General features: G+C 39.6%; 1 protein-coding gene across 4 annotated transcripts in view; it reads right to left on the bottom strand.

Moving 5' to 3' along the window:
• Window positions 1-23,501, bottom strand: part of tjap1 (tight junction associated protein 1 (peripheral)) — a 183,770-nt gene that overhangs the window by 57,396 nt on the left and 102,873 nt on the right. For 2 of the 4 annotated variants that reach the window (XM_067422605.1, XM_067422603.1), the window contains 3 exons: window positions 21,817-21,877; window positions 9,544-9,721; window positions 6,523-6,551 (listed from right to left, as the gene is read on the bottom strand). In XM_067422605.1, the coding sequence (XP_067278706.1) occupies window positions 6,523-6,551; window positions 9,544-9,690 (176 nt within the window). In that variant the 5' untranslated portion in view covers window positions 9,691-9,721; window positions 21,817-21,877. Of the gene's footprint in view, window positions 1-6,522; window positions 6,552-9,543; window positions 9,731-21,816; window positions 21,878-23,501 lie in introns of all 4 variants that reach the window. The other 2 variants (XM_067422601.1, XM_067422602.1) reach the window with 1 other exon arrangement.

The following is a 23,501-nucleotide window of genomic DNA, read 5'->3' as shown; positions in this document are numbered from 1 at the left end:
CTTTTAAGAGACGTGCCACACATTCCCCAAAGCCTTCTGCGATTTGCTTAATTCTTTCCTTATTCATATGACATAACAGACGCTAAATTAAATGTGTGAGGCCCGCACGCATTGGGGGCTTTTGTGTGCAAACCCTAACATCTGTTTAGAAAATCCTCCACTTTATTTAATTGACAGGGACCGGCACATACAGCTTTCAGTGTGAAAAAGGCTGCTCCAGTTGTCGGTCACGCATTTCTGAATGTGCATATGTTGCTTTCAGGAACGGAGCAAAGTGGCTTTATCTCTTTCAAGGTTAGCAAAGAGATTCTCAACCGTAAGCCAAGTAGCTTAAAATATTATATATATATATATATATATATATATATATATATATATATATATATATATATATATATATATATTAATTTTATTAATTATATTAAAAGAGAGATTAGAGAGACTGCACATATCATATTGACCAAGATATATAATAAATATAATACAATATGCAATGTGAGGAAAATATAATATCTTTCTATATTTTTTTTATGTTAGGTAACAAAAGTATATTATATATATATATATATAGTTTTGTAAAGGTTTCACATTTTTTGAAAGAAATCAATACTTTCAGCAAGGATGGACTAAATTAATGAAAACTGTACTTATTTTGAATAAATGCTGATCTTTCGAACTTTCTATTCATCAAAGAATCCAGAAAAAAATGTTTCCAACAAAATATTAACATAAATAATTAATTAGAAATGTTTCTTGACCAGCAAATCATCATATTAGAGTGATCATGACACTGAAGACTGGAGTAATAAAGCAAAAAAAATTCAGCTTTAAACTCACAGGAATGAATTGCATTTAAATAAATTATTTAAATTTGAGTGTTTTTACTGTAACTTTGAAAAAAGTCTCTTATACTCATCAAGGCTGCATGCATTTGATCAAAGCATTAAAAGAAAAAAAATAACTGACCAAACTTTTGAATATTATAGAGTGTATTTGAATTGAAAACTTCTGGACTGAAGAACTATGGGTAGTCGAATACTCAAAAACTCTCTCGATTACATGACTGCACATTTATGTGATGACGGCAGAAGGAAAACAGCTCCCTCCACATAAAATATCCCAGAGAAATTGCCAGATTAAATTATGCAAATATGAAAATGAAGTGAAACTGGAGTGTGTTTATATGGAGTGTTCAGACAGAAACCAATATTCTTGTGAATGGCTCTGAGGAATCTGAAATGAATAGAAATGTCAGCAGAGTCTGACAGCAGCTGTGAGTGAGCGGGACATGGCGGTTTTTGACAGGATTCAACATCACAACAAGCACCAATGAATCTCACAATGATGTGCAAAGCTTCATTTCTCACCTGCATCGCCATTACAAAGCACCTCTCTTTCAAACAGCCCACCAAGATCAGTATTATAAATTAATACAATTTTGGTTTCTAATATCGATAATCATTTTTTGTCAGTATTGTTGTATTCAATTTTAAAGATCAACAGTCATATAAAATCCCTGGAAATGATATGTGCACGTGCTCCCTTATAGCAATTCCAGTGGACCAGTCCATTCAGTCACATACAGACTGGGCTCAACGTTTCTTAGACTTGGACTGGAAGTTCCTCTTGTCTTGTGTCCCAAAGAAGGCAAAAATGACTTCACTGAATCCCGGGAATTATATCTCACTGTTCCATGCACCTAAAAAGCAGAAGGACCTGTTTCAAAACCTAGTGAGCTTTTGTCCATCCATAGGCAGTATTTAAGGCTTCATATGCCTTAGCCAAAGTGAACCATCGGCCATGTGTTTCCACAGACTTGAGGAACGGATGGTGAGATAGCGCTAGTGTGTGTTGTTTACCTGCATAAAACCAGTGTAAAAAAACAAACGTTGCGCATCCTGATGTTTGTGCAGGCAGTTCTGTTCACTTCTGTTTTGCTGTTCACAGTACCGACTGCCGGTACCCTCACATCACATCAGTTCTTTAGAGATAAAATGAAACTGTTGATTCACTCGCTCTCTTGCTTACATCGTTTTATATATTTACATGTAAAGAGCAATGTAGTGCAGCGTTATTAACATGCCCAACAAGACCCATGCCCCAATGAAATGCTCTTTTGAAGCAGTTCACCAAATCGGCTCAAGCCAGTTCACTTTCAAACAAACTAACTTTCATACGTGTCTGAGAGTCGCTCCATCTCGAAGAGCCAATATCCAGGAGTATATGATACTATGACACAGGTTATGATGCCAACTCATTGAGCTCTCCAGTTAGTCCAACAGCACACTGAGCTAAGAGCACTGAGACCTGTGTGATGAGGGTTTCTAACCTCTAAAAAATGCTGGGTTAAAAACAAACCAAGTTGGGTTGGAAATGGACAAACCCAGAAATTGGGTTGTTTGAATCCCAGTACCTGGACACATTCAAACAACCCAATTTCTGGGTTTGTCCATTTTCAACCCAACTTGGGTTGTTTTTAACCCAGCATTTTCTAGAGTGTTTAATGGTGGTAAAATGTATGTTTTTATGTATTTTGCTGAAAATTAAAGAGTATTAGTAATGAAAAGGATTGGAGATATAACAGTGATCCAGTGGTAGTAGTTCTGGAGAAAACAGCAGTCCATAGCAGTTCTCTCTCGAGTCTCAAGAGTCTGTTAATGGTTATACAACAGTTCTCGAGTCACCGGTGCACTGAACTGAGGAAACGTTCTGACTTGGACATGTCTGTGAAGAACCAATGAGCTCCTGAAACGAGCACATCCGCGAACGAGAAGTTGACTTAAATGAGGGGCAAAATGAAAGGGTTTTTTTATGGTTTAAAGTCCCCAGTGCATCTACAAAAAAATGTGCAAAAAGACAACCTAGTAACTTTGTTTTAGTAATCCTTTCTCTGCAAGCATGTGAAAAAATGATCCGCTCAGATTTCTCTCCTCTAATGATGTAGGAAGTGGATTTTATTATAATATTCCTGCCCCTTAATCTGCACGTTTCCACCGACGGCAAGCGTAACAGACTAGAGCAGCTAGTCATAAAATGTCTCATCTATTTAAACATTATAACTATTCTGTTTTTGGCTGTAATAATAAAGTCCCAACATTGAGCCACTGAGGATGCAGTGGAATTGTTTCATTTGTAAAGGAAATGTGCCCACGAAAGAGCTAAATTCATATTGTTTGTGTGAATCATTGCACACTGGACTGCTTTGCAAATGAGGGTCAGTAAATGCAGGATCTGCACAAAAGTTACTTCTCAAAGATCGATCAAATCCAACTCTTTGTGATCCAACTTCATATCCAGAACAAGAACGTACTGCACCTTATAATGTGTTTGCAAATCAACTTTCTGAATGTGCTCATGTGGCTTATGGTACCATTGTCTCTTACTGTATTCACAGAGATCAGAGCTTATTCTTAACCTGAAATCACCGCCTGTACAATTCAGAAGCCCACTTTCTTTAAAATAAATCTAATGACACATCTCTGAGCTCTGTGAATACAGAGACAATGGTAACTTTAGCCACCGTTTAACATCCTAACCTGCACATTCACAAAGGCGATTTAAAAACATTTACAAAATCTAACGTCCTGTACTTATATGTCTGAAAAATTAACTTGGTCAAACAGTTGGTATTTATCTATTTACCCTTTTTTGCGAATTCTACTCGCTGTGTGAGGTTCTCCACACTCCGGTTGTTGTTTATCCAAGATAGTGTGAGCTGTAAAGGCTCCACCCTATTCTGAAAAGGGGGCGGAGAGCAGCAGACCATTTGCATTTAAAGAGACGCACAAAAAAACAGCATGTTTTGCTGCCACCCAAATATGGGCTTCCAAAACATCCTACAATAAATAATACGTGGTGTATTCTTTGCAGAAACTTCACAGGCACATTCCGGGGACATCCGAGACCTATATTACATTGTATGAAAAAGACATTATGGGACCTCTTTAGGACTAGTTTATTCACTATATGTGCTTTAGACATGTAAAACATCCACGTTTTACATCATTGTTGGGTACTTAAATATTAGAATTGCATTGTGGCATCATTGCGTGATTATTTGTGACATCATTGCGTGATTATGTAAACTAATCTGTGTTTTTTAACCGGTTCATTAAAACGGAGGGGAAATGAATCAAACTTCCCATTATTAGACAGCACCAGTATCCCCCCGCCATTTTTTGTGATTTACAAAAAGCCTCAACAATAGCCCACATTTATTAGAGATTTCCACCCTGAGGGAGGTGGAAACACATGATGGAGAAAAGCCATCTTCAGACTACATCCACCGTTCAGCTCTCTCCACCCATCAAACAGACAACTAGGCCAATCAATACAACCGCCCGCCTGACCATGTCCTGCATGCTTCCGCTTGGAACCACGAGAGAGATAGTGAAGGGAACACAGAGTCTGTTAGCAAATCCTACATGTGAGAAATCCAGCATGGGTCGCAATGGTGTGACTGAGCAATTTCTTTATACTGTGCCTTAGCTTTTCATACATTCTGAAAAGCTGTGCCTTTAACGGTGTCATGAACTGGCTTTTTTATTATACTGTTGTCTGAGGTCAACTAATGATGTTTGTGTGGTTTTTACATTCAAAACATAACTAATAAGTAATAGGCAATTTTCTACACTGGTTTTGTCTCCTGAACGCTGGGTTCTGATGGGCGTGCCGCACTGGAGACTTGGAAGTGAACGCCCACGGCTAAGATTGGAGAAGATTTGCATATTTAATGAGCTTCCGTTCTGCTGTCATATCTAGCCCCTGTCAGTTCAGTTCACATGAGGGAGAGATTATTTTAAAAGCGGCAACTGCAACTTGTCTTTATCAAACAAACACAATGATTTATTTCTCATCCACCTGTGATTGTATTACATGGCCCGCACCCGCACCCGCACCCGCACGCTTGGATGATATAAGCGCGAACCATGCACTCACACACACACACACACACACGGCCAGATCAAGAAAGAATTTCTGCCGATGAGCGTACGTTTTGGTCTGGTACAGCCCCGGGACTTGTACTATAACATATAAAAAAGACGTTTTACTCACGTAAGTTTGTTGCACCATTCCTATCGGATCCAATATAGAAGGCACAACATTGTGTCTGCAAATCCAGCACTTGAGACTAGTTTACAAACGATTCCGCAGTGAAATGAAGCGAACACACAAACGTTCTTCCCCACGTGAGCTGGAGCTTCATTAAAAATAAATGACGTATCACACATTCCTAATATTAGGATCCAAAGGAAGCTTATGCAGCGACTGTGTTCTTCCACAATATCTTGCTATCTTCTTCCACATGTTTATTGCTGCTGGCTAGTGACTGACCGATCAGCTCCATGAGTCGGTGGGCGGGGCTACTGAATTACACATTCTGTAGAGGTGTGTTTCGTCGCGCGATGACGTAAGAATGACGCTCACGATCGTTTTCTGGGCCTGATGTCTATAAAAGCTTTTCTTTGACTAACAAGGACGTTTTCAGATAATCTTATATTACCATGACCTTGTATATATCAAAAGCTCAAGGGAAAGTTGATTTCTCAATTTATCACCCCTTTAAATTCATCCCTTTTAGTGCACTGTGACTGCATATCTCGCATTGCTTTTAGGCACGTGGCGTTAAAAATGTCTAGCGACTCCCACATTCTGCTTTATTCTGTTCTATAAAACTGTTGTTTAGGTAACCAGGCCAACTAGTTGAAATTTTTAAATAATTAGCTTTGCAAATCCCTAGAGTTTTCTCACTAGCACAACCTCTGTGCCGATGTTGAGGTGTGGCAACTTGAGGAACTTTAAAGATATACCAGATGTAAGGTGCTGACTTCACAACGTTAGTTCCAGTTGGAGAAAAGCAGCAACAAAGGGAACACAGAACAGGGAGAGAACATGAAAGCTAATGCTTTTCATGGGGAAAATGGAGCAGAGGTTTCGGGAGCCCGAGTTGAAAGCAGAACCTCGTCCCTGGTTACATCCACCTGCTTTGAGCCTAAAAGCCTTGGAATCCCTGTAAGCCTGAAAAGAAGGCAAGATGTCCCTGATCAAAGGGGATTCGACCTAGTACCCCAGTGAGCACCTGTGGTATAGTGCATAGAAAAGAAGAAGTCTGATGTCTTTAGAAGGTCTCTCTTATCCACAAGACCTCATGGCCAACAGCTTGTCATTCTGACAGTCGCTGAGTTACCCTCATAAGCTAGGGACTTCTAGGCTAATTGGCTAGTGATCTCATACAGGCGTCTTCTCGTGGACAACCATGCCATACAAAGCCAAGAGCCAATGAATACTGAGCTTTAGGGTTAGATTAGGCGGTTAATGCCACCTAACACTTGAACACTTTAGTGCATTGTCATAAATAATACAAGGCTACTGGAACAAATGCAAATCTATTATTGAGTATCGAAACAAAGAATTACAAAGTGCCAATCAACTGACTGACAATGTTAAAACAATGATGATTTTAGCAACATTTTTGAAGACTACAATTAAAACACTACAATGAGGACAAAACAATAAACTTACTTTATCCTGTCGGCATCTGATAAGGACTCCTGCAAAGAAAGAGCATTCATTTAGTATTTGCAAACTGAATAGCCATAAAAATAGAAATAAAATCACAGAGTATAAGAGGAACGAGAGAGTTGTATATTACAGTAAATATGTCACATATCCTTAATACCCCCACTGCTGTAATTTGTCTTTTATTCCAAGAGGGCAAACGTAACATTTCCTCAAGACTTGAATGTGAACTGATCTTATGTGTGTCCGTTAAACAATTTCTAAATGTCAAAGCCTCCTAAAACCAGTTTTTATCCCACGTTTAACTAGTGATAAAGCATATTATTGCACACACAGGAAACAGTTTTGATGGACAGACTTGTGTCTTTGAATTTATTTCAAGTAAACATGCAGTAGATAAACTCATTAAAACAAGGCCTACATTGTGGCATGTATCAGTTAAATATTACAGTTTTATTAAATGACCTGAATGTGTTGAATAAATTCATAATTGCAATAAAAAAGCTGGGGGAAGCATTTGACATCATACTCTGTTGATTTCTGCCAAACAGGTCAATACACACATGCCTAGTGAAGCTATAAAATTGGTCTGGCATCCTGTTTTTCTGCCAGCTAAATGGCCCTATATCCCACAGAGCAGGGGGTCTAATGTAGAGAAAGGTTGCAAAGTTTGTTTAAACTAAGACTAATTATGAATTTTGTTGTTGATGGATGAAAATGTGTGACCCCAATAAAAATAGCACAGAACAAAAGTTTATGATATACTGTCACAGAAGTGATGATTGGTGATATCATATTTTGAGTCTTTTATTTAGTATGCTCTTTTAAAACAGTCGAGCTTTAAAACAGACAGTAAAAGCAGTCCATATCACTCGTGCACTATTTCAAAAGTTTTGAAGCCACACAATAGTCGTGTGAGTTGCTATTCACTGATAGTCCTCCCTACCTCACAGATTTCATTTGGGTGTGCACACTTTCAAACACGGAAACGTTTGACAATGACAACCAATTCCATTCATTCTGACGTATTTCATAACTGAATACAGCATGCCAAGCTCCAATGTATGCAACTGCAAATAGGATTAGAGAAATTGACCAATTATTGAATAACTTCAGAAGATTTGGAACTATGGTGCACAATTCATATGGACTACTTTCATGCGGTCCACTTCTGTTGTATCAAACAAGCAGCTTCAATATTCTTCAAAATGTATCACACAGTAGATCAACACAAGACACTTTTCAATGGTAACACTATTTTGATAGTCCACTTTAGAGATTTTACTAACTATAAATAACTTTGCAACTACATTTCAACTATCTCTCAGAGTATTAGTAGACTGTCTGCTTAATTTCTGCTAACACTATTTTGATGCTCCCCAACATTCTGCTGACTATAAATCATTTTGCAAATACATGTCAACTTATTATACTTACCTAAACTCGCACCTAACCTTAAAGTATACTTTAGTAATCTAATGAGAGTTCGTTGACACGTAGTGGCAAAGCTACTTATAGAAAGTAGAATATCTAAAGTGAACTATCAAAATAAAGCCTGATATGAAAACCTTTTCATTTTTTAGCGAACTATTCCTAGACCATTTTATTTATCTCTAAAGGATTATTGCAATATTACTCAGGCACAATTGTGGTAGGATGTGATGGATAGGTTCTTAATGCATGAGTGGATTGTATATTGTATATTTTATATTGTACAGTATATTGTATGTTAGGTGGGGGTAAAGGACGTACCTTGATCTGTGATAATATTGAAAAGGCAGTCGCTTGTGATAAAGGTGTTTTCTCACCCTCCACACGAATGGTGGGAATCTCAACCTTTGGCATCCCTGATTTATCCATATGGTCTTTTTGCAGGGCTCTGCTCTCTACACTGGGCAAATGGTGGAGTTGAGGCTGGTGTTGAACCCCCCGTGGAGCCCTGTCATCCCCTTCAGAATCATTGCTGCCCCCCACCCGACTGTAAATTGGGCCTTCGGCTTTGGGACGGGCCCCTTCCCGATGGGGATCTGCATGTTGCTTTTCTGGCACTCTTTCTGGACTGTCCACCGAGATGTGCCATGTCTTGGGTCTTGCCTCCCTGGATTTCCTGCCGGCTCTGCTATGCCGGGCAGCCCATTCATCCCACGGTCTGCACCTCTCTTGCTTTTTGTCATAATGGTCCTTTAATTCACACTGTTGGGGGTTGTTGTGGTGTTTGGTTTGGTTCCCTTTTGAAGATATTGCTGACTCTGGAAGGTTCCCGCGCAGCAATATTAGATTGGCAGGACTGAACACCCGGTAGGTAATTTCATCCAGAAATTGGGAAAATTTAATCTTCTCCTCAAGAAGCTGCATCTTCCAATCCGGTGGCATAGAGCTGGGAGATGTAGACGACGTGGAAGTAGCACGTCCTGTGGGAGAGACTTGTATGCCCTTTTCTCTGTCCAAGGACATGCTTTTGGGTTTCCTACTACGTCCATGACTTTTCTTGTGGCTTAGCATCTCTGCTGACTTAGACTTGCGCAGACTATCAGAAGAGTACAGTCCCAACTGATGAGACTGCTTGAGGATACCTTTGGGTGGATGGGCATGCATCACAGATGCTGCATGGGGTGGACGCTGTTCTTCCCTGGGTACAAATATCTCCGCTTTCTCTTTGAAGACCAAGGAGCGCTCCGCACTCCTGCTGGAGTGTGACGGGGAGCCGCCTCGAATGCACTGTTGGGAGTCTTCCGAGGAGGAGAAATCATCGTCAGCAGAGAGCGCCAGTAGCTCATCACTACGACTGATAAAGCGGTTCATTCGTTGTTGCTGGAGATGCTTAGCGGGAAGTCTCGTGCGAAGTGAACCGTGGCTGAAGATTCGAGGTGGGGGGAGGACACTAAGTTCCAAACTAGACAGGCTCGAGACATCAAGCTCGCTGTCAGATACTTGCGACCATATGGGTCTCTCAGGGTATTGTGGGTAACGGCCCGTAAATCGTGTACGCTGCAAAATAGGTGCATGATTTCGGGGGAAAATTACCTGGCAGGGGTCAGGCTGGGCTGATGGCGCGGATGGCAAGGCACTCCCACTAACATCCTCTCGAAATACTGGAACAGTGTGGCGCGTCTCGCGGTGTTGAGGTGGTGCCTTTCGGTACGGTTTCCGGGCGGGAGCAGCACTCGTCATTCTGGCAGATCAGTGATCTTCCATACACTGTCTGTTAGTCCTGCCGAGAGAGAAGCATGAGCATCCAAATAGCAGTAGCTGTCAGCCCTGTCCTGTGCAAAAAAGACAGTCTCTCTCTCTCTCTCTCTCTCTCTCTCTCTCACTCTCTCTCTACCCTGCCTCTTCCTCCCTAAGCAGCAACGTCAAAAAGGCAGTTTGAATCAATAGGCTTTGATCAGCACCACTGGGCAGTTTAAAACACAACTACCAATAAAAAACAGCTATGGATTTAACAGACAGCAGGAGTTGATACAAAATGACAATTGACGGCAAAAAAGCCTTAAACAACCACCAAAGATCTGTCTATACTTCTATTGTGATATGAGGTGTTTATCATAATCTGTGCGGTAAATTGAGGAAAGATGAGAATGGAGATGAAAGGCAAAAATAAATACTGGACACAGGGTGACAAGACACAAATATAAAGACACGAGGGAGGGAGCGAAGGATGGGGTCTAAAGTGAGTGATTGATTACATGTTGGAGTGTGTTTCCAATAGACAAACTGTTAAACCACTGCCTGCATGACTCTTATTGATCACAGGAAGCTATGTATAGAATAGGAAAAGTGGGTGTGCGGTTGGGATCCAATCACTTACAGAGGCACGTAGGGCTAACACGCAGCATCATCACTGTCGTTCAATAATACTAGTTTTGCCAGTTAGATGACGCAGAGCAGGACCGAGTGTTAAGGAGATGAGCAAGGCCGCTGGTCCCGCGAGCAGCTTGACTTATCATGCCACAGTCACCGGCGCCATTCCTGTTTTTCCGGTCATGAGTATGAGGGACCAGCTGTTTATCATATTAAATAGATTTAAGTGTGTTTAAAATGATGTTATGGCGTTACTCTGTGCGTTCGCTCAGCGGCTGCTGTGACACTTGTTCACTCTTCTAAGAGTAAAGCGCTTCTGCAGAATAAAACCGGAAACTGAGGGTAACGCAGATAATGTAATTGACAGGCGGCTCCCTCAGACGCTATGCTAACACGTCCCGGGTCCTTGGTTAAAATAGCAATTTTCTGATGATTTCCAAATAGTTGGAAACATCTGGGATATTGTAAGTATTCATCTAAAAAAATATTTAGCAGCACTGGCCTAGTTGTTTTTGAAAATTGTGGCGGAGGGGGCGTGGTTTCGCGAGGTCTGTAGCTGGAGAGAAGTTACGGGGCAGAGCGGGGAGTAAGGCCATGTTCACACTAATACGTTTTTATTTGAAATTGTATATTTTCCTCTCCGTTTTGGGCTTCCGTCCACACTGAGACAGCGTTTTAAGTCAATGAAAACGTATCGTTTTGAAATCGCTCTATTGGCGGATACATTTGAAAACGCCGTCTTCGCGACGTAGTGTGGACCTTTGAAAACGGAGGCTTTTTAATACGATGACGCATTTTTAGCCATGTGATGCAGTCATATGACCAATTCAGCCAAGATGGTGAACGACACTGTACAGCAGTTGTTTTGTATGCTTTCTGTTTTGACAGCCTTGTTAAATATTAATGTAAATTTGTACATACTGTTAAAAAGTGCCTTTTCTCGACATTGCCGCAAAATTTCAAAGAGTAAAAAAAACGAGTAGCAGAAATGACGCAAGTCGAAGCGTCTTGGATTTGCTCATGCGCAGTACGGGGATGTAAGAAGTTCCAGACGTTTCAGTGTAGATTAACATCTTTTTGAAAACGATTGAAAATGATAGTGTGGACGCGGATCGTTTTTAGACGAAAACTCAGTTTTTAAATTTATCCAGATTAGTGTAGACGTAGCCTAAGTAGGTCAAGTGCAAATGAATAACACCTGTGTCTAATTGCAGTAATTGGCGTGGAGAGACAGCACAAAAGCCGCTGCGGGAGGAGAGGAGGAGAGAGAGAGTTTGGACTGGGACTAGTCGGACACCCCTGAGCCTGAGACGATAGCGAGTGATACTGAAGAGTTTACGAGTTGTGAGATTGAGTTGGAGAGACGGCGTTTTACGCCCTCGTGTGTGTTTGTGTTTACACGTTGTGTTTGAGAAATAAAGTTTCACTAGTCCCAGTCATACCGACCCCGCCTTCTTCCTTCCCCACAAGAGAGTTAAAAGCCATGAACCTTACTACAGATATTTTACAGGGATATACCTTTAACTTAAGTTAATTGAATAATTATTTTCAATTGCTTTTGATTGTTTTGATTATGTAGAAATGTAATCCTAGCTGCTAGAAATATCTGAGCCTCTGAGGTACTTTGGCCCCACTTTATATTAGGTGGCCTTAAGTACTATGTACTTACATAAAAAAATAAGTACAATGTACTTAATGTGTTCAAATTGTATTGCAAAACACCTTTGCTAATATTGAGGTGAGATATGGGTAGAGTTAGGGACAGGTGTGGTGATATGGGTCAGTTTAAGGGTAGGGTGTGAGGGAAGTGCCAACTGTGTAATTACAAATGTAACTACAAAAATGAATTACAGACGTAATTACATGCAGGTATTTTTTAAAATGTAAGTACAATGTAAAAGCATGTATGTACACAATAAGTGCATTGTATCAAATGATTCATTACAATGTTAGTACATAGTAGTTAAGTGGTAGTAGTATATAAAGTGGGTCCGGTCCTTTTTTTTTTACCATAAAATTTTAACTCATTTATTGACTTTGGTAAAATACCATAACTTAAGTTAATTTTCTTTTTACACTGTCTGGTAAATCTTTATTATGGATTTAAAACGTTCTGTCAACTTTATTTTAATATTAAATTAATATTATTTATTAATAATATTTGATAATAGCTGTTGCCTGAAGTACTGCTAGTATATGGCATAAAATAATATGAAATTAACATATTACGGTATGTTTCACAAACTGCTTAGAACAGCCACTGCAGTAAAATAATCGACAGTACAAACTCTCCATCCTGTACAAATCAGTTTGTATTCAAAAGTCCTATTCAAACGGGATTAGCATTATCTGGAGACCTAGCGTTATTTAGAAATTTAAAAATGATAAAGGACCTCACAAAATCCGGCCCAAAATCAGCTGTCGATTCGCATGGGACTATTATTATCACAGGACCTCTGTGCTCGGCGAAATATGGCAGGTCATTTGAAGGGAAATTTCTATGTTACAAATTACAGACATGGCCGATTCACACAGAATTAAGATCACAGACAACCTCCGCAATTATTACAAATGACTAGAGGTCACCAGGTAATACCAATAGGGCTAAAGTCATCCTATGTTAGTTTTTGTAAATGTTTTTTAGAAATCTAATCCTGTCCAAACAGTGCTAAAGTCATCCAGCAACACCATTATCTTGTAAGATGAACCTACTGTGGGCCTGCTAATGCACAGAGCTGCCCAAAACGGTTTAAGCACTTGCAATATCTACATTAAGAAAAATCCTTACTCTGTAGATCCAATTTTCACATAATTTGACTATTCAATATAATCTTGATATGTGGTTGCTTAGGGCCCTATACACAAAACAACCATGTGGCGAGTGAGTTTGAGTCGGTCAAAGAAAGAACAGTTTTAGATCGCTAGTCAGATCTCCACTTGAGTGCATAACATATAATAACAGGCCATGGTTAGCACTCAGATTATCTTCACTTCTTCCTGGGTCACACTTTCCCCTGCAGGAGGGCAGCTTTCTTTATTGGTGTGGCTATTTTTAAAGCTCCTGACTGGTAAAATGGGAAAAATGAAGGGAGAATTGGCTGGTGTGTCACAGTGTGGTGCCAATAAGAAATCAATGGTGCTCCCTGCGCATGCTGATAATGTGCTGCGGGGCACTGGCTGGGACACACATACACACACACGCACACGTGAGGGGGTCACTGCCAAAATGTGCCACTTATTGGCAGGCTGATTTTCCCTCTTGACGTCAGCCTCTACCCACAATGCACAAACACACCAGGCCTACGCAACAATACACAGCAAGCTGAACTAAACGTGTTCGTAAAAGCTGACTCAAAAGACTTTAATCAGCAACCCCATCTGAACTGATAACGTTTCACACAAAGTTCAACAAGATGTTACTCTCGTCTGAGCAGGTCTGAGCTTACTGCTCAGTTGAACTTTTGGTCTTCAGTTAAAGGGTATATAACAGTTTCTTCAGATTAATCTTGTGTTAATCTCGACTACCTATAGAGTAGTATCCTTCATATCTCAAAAGAGTCTTCAGTTTCATCAGATTAATAAAAGACTCTTTCTAAAAGCAGCTGAGTTTGTGGAGGCGTGCAGTGAGCAGTAGGGCTAAAGAATTAATCGAAATCGAAGTACGATTCTGAAAGTGCTAGGGGTGACCCCGAATCGTCGAAGATTCGATGCATTGATATGCGGAGCCGGATTCGACCACCGATCTCACAGTCGAATCCTCGCGGTTGTTATGAAATGAGGATCATACCATTTTGGCAATATGGGGGTGCTCAATATTTTAAAGACGGCGGTGCTGAGCTTCGCACCGGAAGCGCAATTTAAAATTCGAACACATCGTTTTGAATGAGTACACACACCGGTGGCGGCATTCGGTGCCTGTCCGCTTCGACTCAGGAAGTTGTTTAAAATCCGGCAGCGCCACAGGGCACCATTTCAAGGTTTTGTATAAAAATTGTATTATATTTCCCTCAAATCATCAATGTATATGCTGATTTCACCCTGTGCTACAAGATACACCCATCGATCCGCTCGTCTGTCAGAAGTAGATTCAAAATTGAGCTTGCGTGTATATAATGTGGGCGTCCGGTGTGAGTTCCTGAGATGCGGTGCTGAGCTTCAGTCCGGTGTGAGATCCTGAGGTGCGGCGCTGAGCTTCAGTCCGGTGTGAGATCCTGAGATGCGGCGCTGAGCTTCAGTCCGGTGTGAGATCCTGAGACGCGGCGCTGAGCTTCAGTCCGGTGTAAGACCACCTTTAGGCACAATCGGCTTAAGAACGTGCATGTAAACGCTCTCAAAGTGTTCTTTTCCTCTCTAGGCAGGTATTTTTTTAGGTTTATTTATTAAAATGTTCGTTTATATATTTGTGTGATGTTCTGTATTTTGATCGCGGCTTTAACATGTTATGAGAAAACTAAATAAAGCCATTGTCCGTTCGTCTGTCAGTTGGCAGGCAGTTTTAGTCGCTTATTAAAAGTTGTTGCCGTGTGCAGTGTGTAAAGGTGTTAGTTTTAACCTCCTGCTGACTAGTGTCGTGCCCCTCCCGACCCATTCACACACACACACACACAGATAATTTGACTATCAGTCGACTATAGAAAGATTCGACAGTTCTGATTCAAATGTGTAAATTCTTAGTCAGGGACACACCTAGGAAGCACAAAGGCTGCGATGAAATAATTGTATATGCTCATTTTATATTTTAATTAAATAAATATATGCCCACCATGTTAGTGAAGAGCGGCTCTGTGATCAGTACTAAAAGTTTCTTCATCTGAAAGACTGAGTTTGAGTCGCTTAGCAATGCGTTTCATAGGTGGATAGCCGTTTGTCTGCTGTCTGTTAGTCCTCCCGTCACCTCAGCTCCAGCCTCGTCCCGCCTCTTTGCTCATTTTCTGTTATCTAGGAGTGACACACTGCCAAGATGTCAACGGCCAGCTCGACCCATACTTTATCCTTCAAAACTGCTCTTCAGAATCCTATGGCTGACGCCACGGACAATACGTCCATTTTTTTTTACAGTCTATGGTATTAATAAACAAATCATTGCTTATTACCCCAGGAAGTGGAGGCAAGAGAAACATTCACCCGATCAATATTGATCATTTAGATGGTATATTCAAACAGATCTTGTGGACTAATTTTACCATTAGAAACGGGGCCTAAAAGTGGACTTCAAAGATTTCTTATCCTGTTGATCAGCGACTAGTCTGCGTCAAGCCTCAAGCGTGATAGCAGAGCATCATGACTTTTTCACAGACTAATCAACCATTCAGAGAGAAAAATAGCTCATTCGAAGACAAAATAATACAAGCGTGTTTTAGGAGATCCCGGGAGTGTGTCCTTTTTAAAATGGCTAAATCCAGATGAAAGGTTTCCGTGTACCTTCTAAATTTTACAAATGTTTAGGGCAAAAGGCCTGAGGTTTGGTTGCTAGTCAAGGGCTGAAAACAAGCAAATATCTACTGTGAAATGAGGGGCAAAATGCCAAGTCTGCTATAAGGACAAAGCACCTCATTTCTTGAGATTTAAAAACTAATTTCATGTCATGAGACAGCTGTTGGCAACAGGCCTACATCTATTTTTAAATATTCCAACCATCATCTGTGAGACTAACAGCTGCACAACTACTGTTCAATGGAAAAACAGCGAGCAAACTATGCCTCGTTTTAACCAACAGGAGTCTCTGTTCTAACGGGCTCAAATGTGCATGGAACTTCTCGCACCACTAGAAGGTGTGTGTGTGTGTGTGTGTGTGTGTGTGTGTGTGTGTGTGTGTGTGTGTGTGTGTGTGTGTGTGTGTGTGTGTGTGTGTGTGTGTGTGTGTGTGTGTGTTGCTGTCTAAGGGTGATTTCTAGTCTTCCAGAAGCTAATTAAAGCTGCTTTCAGACACTTTTAAACATTGCACACCTAAAAAAGCATTACAGCTAAGACTTCTATTTGTCATGTCAGAACTAATGACTGTGGCTGAGGGTTATAGCTCTATGTGAACAGAAGAGATGGAATTACAGCACATACTGACCTTCACACACCATCACATGCCCACACAGATGCTGCATGGCTTCATTTCAGAGGAATCTGACATTGTGCGTGCAGATTGTACGCTTAATTAAGCTGCTGTAATTAAATATTGCAGTGCCTCACAGACAAAACAGGTCTAAGTCAGATCCAACAGTAAATTTTTATATCAAAAGTACATATAAAATATTTACATTTTTAACAATTTCAATAGAATTACCATTAGTACTGGGCACATGAATATCAATCATTTATGTATTTACTAATGCTATGGTAGTGATGTCTAAGTAACCTGCATTGTTTCTTTTTGTCCACTGTTTTTTCTAAAGATGCTAACATTCTCCTATAGACCCTTTTACAGCCCACGTGATCAAAGAGTTGCGCACGCATTTTGGCAACGGAAGTGGTGTTGTTCCCTAGTGGTTCTAACGTGTGAGAAACTCCGAAAGTTTATCAAAACGGTTTCCCAGCATCAAAAAGTCTGGCTGTTGCGTTTTTGGTTGCACTAATCGCTATTCCACCAATGGGCTTAAGTTTTATAGGATTCCGACAGGATCACGGCCGTTTCAGAAGAACCGGCGGTACCTGTGGCTGCAGGCGATTAAATGCATTGATTGGAACGAGGACATAAAAATGCTTGCATAAAAAAAAATTCATTTGTAAAACATTTACTGCACTTGAAACTTAATTATTTATAATAAACCTCCCAACATTGGCTGCCACTGGTGTGTATAATGTACCCCCCATCCCCAGATTATCATATCAATAATCACAGTACTTATCAATTTCATTTGTAATGATTTTATTAATAGTTTAATTGCAAAATAACCATCTGAGAAATGTATGCAAGCAACATAGTTGCTATTAAAGTACTATAGCATTACAAAATTAAACTTTAAACAGAAGTGTGTCGACACGAATCAATAACAACAAAATGTAAGGAAAAGGATAAATGTATGTCGGTGTGAAGAATAAGAATAAATGTAGAAAATTGTATTGGACATTCTGTACATGCCCACAGACAACGTATTCATAAGCATCCATTGATTTATATGCTTGTCTCGGGTGTACACGCTCGGTTTCTCTGGACTAAATACGTATATATCCGACCACTAAGTTATATCTGGCCATCTGCTAACGTCTTCTCTCCACTCCACTATAGTACACGGATCTGGTAGCCGAATACCATTTGATAAAGTCAACTTTTTAAAATAACTTTCTCGGTTTGTGTTGCTTAATCCGCTCACATAGCTTGACATGCTGCTGATTCTCGCCACAGTTTGTTGCCAAAATGCGCGCGCATAAGTTGCTACGTCATCATTGTGTCCAAACAGTAAAAGGGTCTATACAGTAGTTAGACGAGAGATCACACCTTTTTCATGTATTGAATTTGTTACACATTGAATAATCTTGCAATATTCTATGTTGTTAAATTAAATAACACTAGAATAATCCTCACATTCTGTAGATACAGTGATATTTGATATATAGATTCAGATTGTAGCTATGTTCCAGTCAAATATTTATGATACTTTTCACTGTGAGCTGCTTTTGTATGTGGTTTTAACCCATATTCAATAAAATACGTATTATTTAATAACTTTAAAGCAATAGTTCACCCAAAAATTACAAAATATCCCATGATTCACTCACCATCAAGCCATCCTATGTTTATATGACATTCTTATTTCAGACAAACACAATCAGAGTTATATTTAAAAATATTTTAGCCCAAAAAAACTCATCCATCCATCTATCCATCCTAAAATTACTCCACACAGCTCTGGAGGGTTAATAAAGGCCTTTTGAAGTGAAGAGATCTGATCTTTTTGAAAGAAAAATATCCATATTTAAAACTTTATAAACTATAATCACTGGCCTCCGGCAACGGCCGTACAAGCGTTTTCAAGAGAGTCCGGCGAGAGTGACCTCTGACCCGACGTGTGTGTAGTGTGAGCTTTGGTGAGGACTGACGAATGCAGAAGCGCAGAGGACAGAGCAAAACAAAACATCGGTCACAAATTAGACAAGAAACTAACACAAGAAGAATTAAATAAAAATGTCAGAGAAGTTTGACATTAAAGAAGAGGAGCTACGTGTCACATCCTACCTCACTTCGGGTCAAAGGTCACCCTTCCGCCACCCTTTTCAAAAACCCACGTTTTCAATTCAATGATTTAACGCTATTAAAAAAGCTGGGAAGAGCCAGGATGTTATTTAATGTGAGACGGATTGTGTTCGGCTGAAAGAAGAAGGTCTTATATACCTAGGATGGATTGAGGGCGAGTTTTTTGGGATCCTTTTTATTTTTGAAATAACCAAATTAACCCTTTAACTGTTGCAATTTTGCTAGATTTTTACTGAATACCAAAAAGTAGAAAAAAAATACTTTTGACCTATTTTGACATTATTTGTCATGCTTCAAAACAATACAGTTTAATATTTGTTCGCAAAGCGTGAGACGTCTGGATAAGTTTGTATACTCCGACAACAGGGCATTCTGCAGTCTGTATTTTTTTGTGAAGCGGACACTAAGCCAATGTGACGCCCATTCCTGGCACCCCACACACTTCCTCTTACTGTTACTGTTAGTTCAGACAGAGATCATTCTCAGTTCCCTGATGACTTGCATATCAGATGATACAGACCAACTAACACAGCCTGGTTACATAAATGTGTCATCCTGTGGGCCATGAGTTGTGTTGGGACTTGGTCTTGGTCTTGTTTTTGTACCTTGCCTGGTTTAAGTCATGAAAAATGAAACACTGTTCACAACCTATTTTAACTCCATAGCAACAAGACGAACACAGCTAATAATTGTGGTCCCACTTTATATTAAGTGTCTTTAACTACTCTGCACTTACATAAAAAAAATATATATTAGCACAGTGTACTTATTGTGTTCATATTGCATTGCAAAGCACTTTTTCAGGTACAGTTAGGACAGGTTTGGTGGTATGGATACGTTTAAGGGTGGTTTAAGGGAGGTAATTACAGAAATTAATGTCAGATGTAATTGCATGCATGTGATTTTGAAATATATAAGTACAATGTAAAAACATGCATGTACACAAGGGCATTGTAACTAATCATTAATTTCAATTTTAGTACATATAATAGTTAAGGACGCCTAATATAAAGTGGGATACTATAATAAATAAACAGTAATTAAAATTAATATTAAAGAATAATAATATTAATGTCTATATTATTAGGCTACAGCATGAGCATGTGTGGGGAAAGTATTACCTGTATTTTGCCATCGACAACAATCAAAAATGAACTACAGTTTAGTAGTCAAAAATATCTGACAGCTCCACGCCAACACTGACCAATCAGAACTGAGTATTTCAGAACCAAGCTGTGCAATAAGACCAGGAATGTGTATTAAAAAAAAGTAAAAAGGGGCAATTTTGTAATTTTGACTACGACCTTGTTGCCAAACTGAATTGTATTTTCCGTTGCGTCGCGCTCATGGGAGCAGTTGAAATATTTGAAACTTTTCAAGTGCCAATGCAGAAGTCAGTCAGTCGTAAATCGAAGAACTGCTTTTTGAACTTTCCGGAAAAATTAGCTCTGGATGGCAAAAGTTTCAAAACCTATTTCATGGTTTGCGTTCTCCGGTGCTCTATCAGGTGCTGTTGCCTTGCGGATGGGCGTCCGGAACGCATTGGCGGTTTTCTGTTTTAGCTGAGGATGATGTTTAAATGGTGCTAAATTAAATAACTCATCAGCTTTTACAACATAAATTAACCAATCAAACTTTCTTATTTAAAAAAAAAGCTAAATTAACTTCCTATTAACACTTTAAAGCAATCTGTGTTATTAAGCACTATATAAAGGAAGGTGACTTCGAACTACCATTGGTCCGCGGCGATTATGTAATAGGTAGGGGTGTGGCTCCGAGGCTCCGCCTTCTTTCACACGGAAATCTTCTGTTTTTCTGTAGGGCTGTCCTCGACTAAGGATTTAGACAATCGAATCAGAATTGTCGAATCTCTCTATGGTCGACTGATAGTCGAATCATCTGTGTGTGTGTGAATGGGTTGGGAGGGGCACGACACTGTCAGCAGAAGGGTAAAACTATTTTTATTTTCCTTTACACACTGCACACAGCAACAACTTTTATTAAAAAAGCGACCAAAACTGCCTGCCAACTGACAGACGAACTGACAATGGCTTTCTTATTTAGGTTTAAATAGCCTAAAAGGTAATGTGGTGGATAAACATTAATAAACCGTTCTCTCATAACATGTTAAAGCCGCGATCAAAATACAGAACATCACACAAATATATAAAAGAACATTTTGATAAATAAACCTAAAAAAATACCTGCCTAGAGAGGAAAAGAACACTGAGTGCGTTTAAATGCACGTTCTGAAGCCGATTGTGCCTAAAGCGGGTGAAGACGTACGCGAAGCTCAGCCCCGCGCGCCTCAGGATCTCACTCACACCGCCACCTGACGCGCACATTATATACACGCAAGCTCAATTTTGAATTGACTGACAGATGAGCTGCACGAAAGCGCTCTGTGGTGCAGCAGGATTTAAACAACTTCCCGAGTGGCCGCGGACAGGTGCTGAATGCTGCCGCCGGTGTGTGTACACTCATTGAACGTGTTCTAATTTTAAAGGCGCAGTGCGAAGCTCAGTGCCCTTAAAGGGGTTGCACACCGATGCTCAGCTCAGCGCCGCGACACGTCTTTAAAATATTGAGCACCCCCATATTGCCAAAATAGTATGATCCTCGGTTCATAACACCCGCGAAGATTCGACCGTGAGATCGGTGGTCGAATCAGGCTCCGCATATCGATGCATCGAATCTTCGACTATTCGGGGGCACCCCTATTTTTCTGTTTAGTCAATCGAGGTAAACAAACATGACGTGACTTTACTATAGTGCCAAGTTGCAAAGCTTGTGCAAACATATCTACATCACTATGATCAGATGCTTTCTTAACCGCTGTTTTCTCACCTCTGTCATTTTTGTTGTTTATTTTGTTATTTAGGGGAAAGCGCGCAGCACATTTACATGCTCATCTAACCTTTACTCTCAGCAGTGTGAGCGGAGTCGGGATGTTCGCTAACAGTATACCACTGGTCACGTATTTCTAACTTCTTTTTACCCCAGAGCGAAGAAGAAAAAAGAACTTTGCCTGAGCATTTGGCGCTTTTAGGCAATGTAACAGACAGCAAGGTGTGGAAGACAGTCAGATAGAGTTCATGGGAAATAAGGAAAAACATCCAATAGACAGCCAAATCTCAATCTCTTTCATCATTCCAGAACTAAAGATGACTAAGAACTAACAACTGTGTCTCACAAGAGAGCTCTGTACAGACAAGTCATCTTTCAATTAGAGCTATTTCTGGAGGTTGATTGTCAGCTATGCAAGACAAGGATCCACAAACACAACAAATTATTTAGATAGTGTGTTTTCATACCCGAAACTGGAGTTGGTATCAGTGGTGTCCTCATTCACAGGTTCTCAGGCCCTGAGCGTCTCTGAAACACACAATTGCTTGGGTTACTGAAATGCGATTTGTCACAGTCTTGCAACATGATCTATGAAGAGAAAGATTTAAAATAAAAATCAGCAGCAAAACAGGACAAGAACTGAATCTAATCCAGGTAGTCCGGACATGCATGTAAATAATAGAGAGAAATGAATTTATACTCCAAGAGGTTATACAGGAAATAAAATCATTAAACATAATAAACACAATATGCATGGAATTTCTGACAACCACCAGTTGAGATATTAATGCAAAATGCAAAACAACAGTTTATGAAACTGCTCTAAAATTAATTAAAAAAAGTTATTTTTTCATCTTCGATCAGGTGAGCTCCTTCAGCCCATCCAGCCAATCAGATTTAAAACGTTTATTGCAAAAAGTGAAATCTAGAGAAAAAAAAAATTATGCTAAGAATGTTTTTGAGTGACGAAATAAATGGATCAAATCACACTAATATATTGAAACAAACAGTTTGAAATCATTGGAAGAAATGAATCTCATTCGCAGTTTTTCGCTACAGAAACACAACATTTGCATGCATAATCCTGAAACATAATCAAGATTCCATCTCAAAAGTGAAAAATAGAGGATGGTATAAAATGTCTCATTAGCATGTGGTTTATAAATTCATAAACTTTGTCTGTAAACTCCAAGTGAACTCCTGTTTTTTGTCTGCCACGAGACGCACATCATGAGATATATTAATATTAATAATATCAGTCGGCACGTTCACTCACGGCCTTCTCAGACATCACCTCATTCAGTCACAACTCAAAGCAATTGTTCTTCCTTTGCCTAATTAACACAGAGGCTGCTCATTAGCAGCCGTCTCCGACAGCCTCCTCCCTTACAGTTACAGCCGCAGAATAATGAACTCCTGCACTGCACACACACTGTGTGCAAAAATGAGTGACATTAGAGTCATTACAGCCAATGACTGTATGAGTGTCGGGTCACTGAAAAAGGGGCAATTTGGTTATACATTACAGAAGGTAAGTCTGTTGTTAGAATGATAAGTGTAACATGCTCAGAGTAATAAGCAATAAGATCAGTTGAGATTAAGGACACGTCCCCATAGTAGAGAATAAAATGTTTTTAAATGTCATCAAACATAACAACAAAATTAAATGGTCAAAAGGCACTGGGCTCTGTCTATTTGCCCAGCACTGAGAAAACGGCTCCTTAAAGAAAACATCAACTCAAAACGGACCTGATTTTAAATATCTTAAATTAACTGTAACGACTGCTTGTTTTCAAAAGTGCAAATAGAGTAATTTTTGGAGGAATATCTTGGATGATTTGTTCAGATTATCAGTATGTAACTTGGTACTTCAAATATAAAAATAACATCTGAAGTTTTAAATAGAACAGATATATTTTACAAATAAATACCATTTCAGTTTTTATACTTCGAAACTTCACATTTAATTCATGTATTATTTTGCAGTTTCTTTTAATAGTCATAGAGTTTAGTAAATGGCCGTTGTTGGACAGAAATCGTGTTTCTCCATATTTCATCATTTTTATTTGTTTTTCATAAATCATTACTCTTGGTCAGGTCTGTGGGTTTTGCAAATATTTAAACAATGAAAAAACAGCTTGTGATTAAACTA

This window comes from Pseudorasbora parva, chromosome 17 (genome assembly GCF_024679245.1).
Source record: "Pseudorasbora parva isolate DD20220531a chromosome 17, ASM2467924v1, whole genome shotgun sequence".
NCBI lineage: Eukaryota > Metazoa > Chordata > Actinopteri > Cypriniformes > Gobionidae > Pseudorasbora > Pseudorasbora parva.
This window is presented reverse-complemented; position numbering and strand designations above follow the sequence as displayed.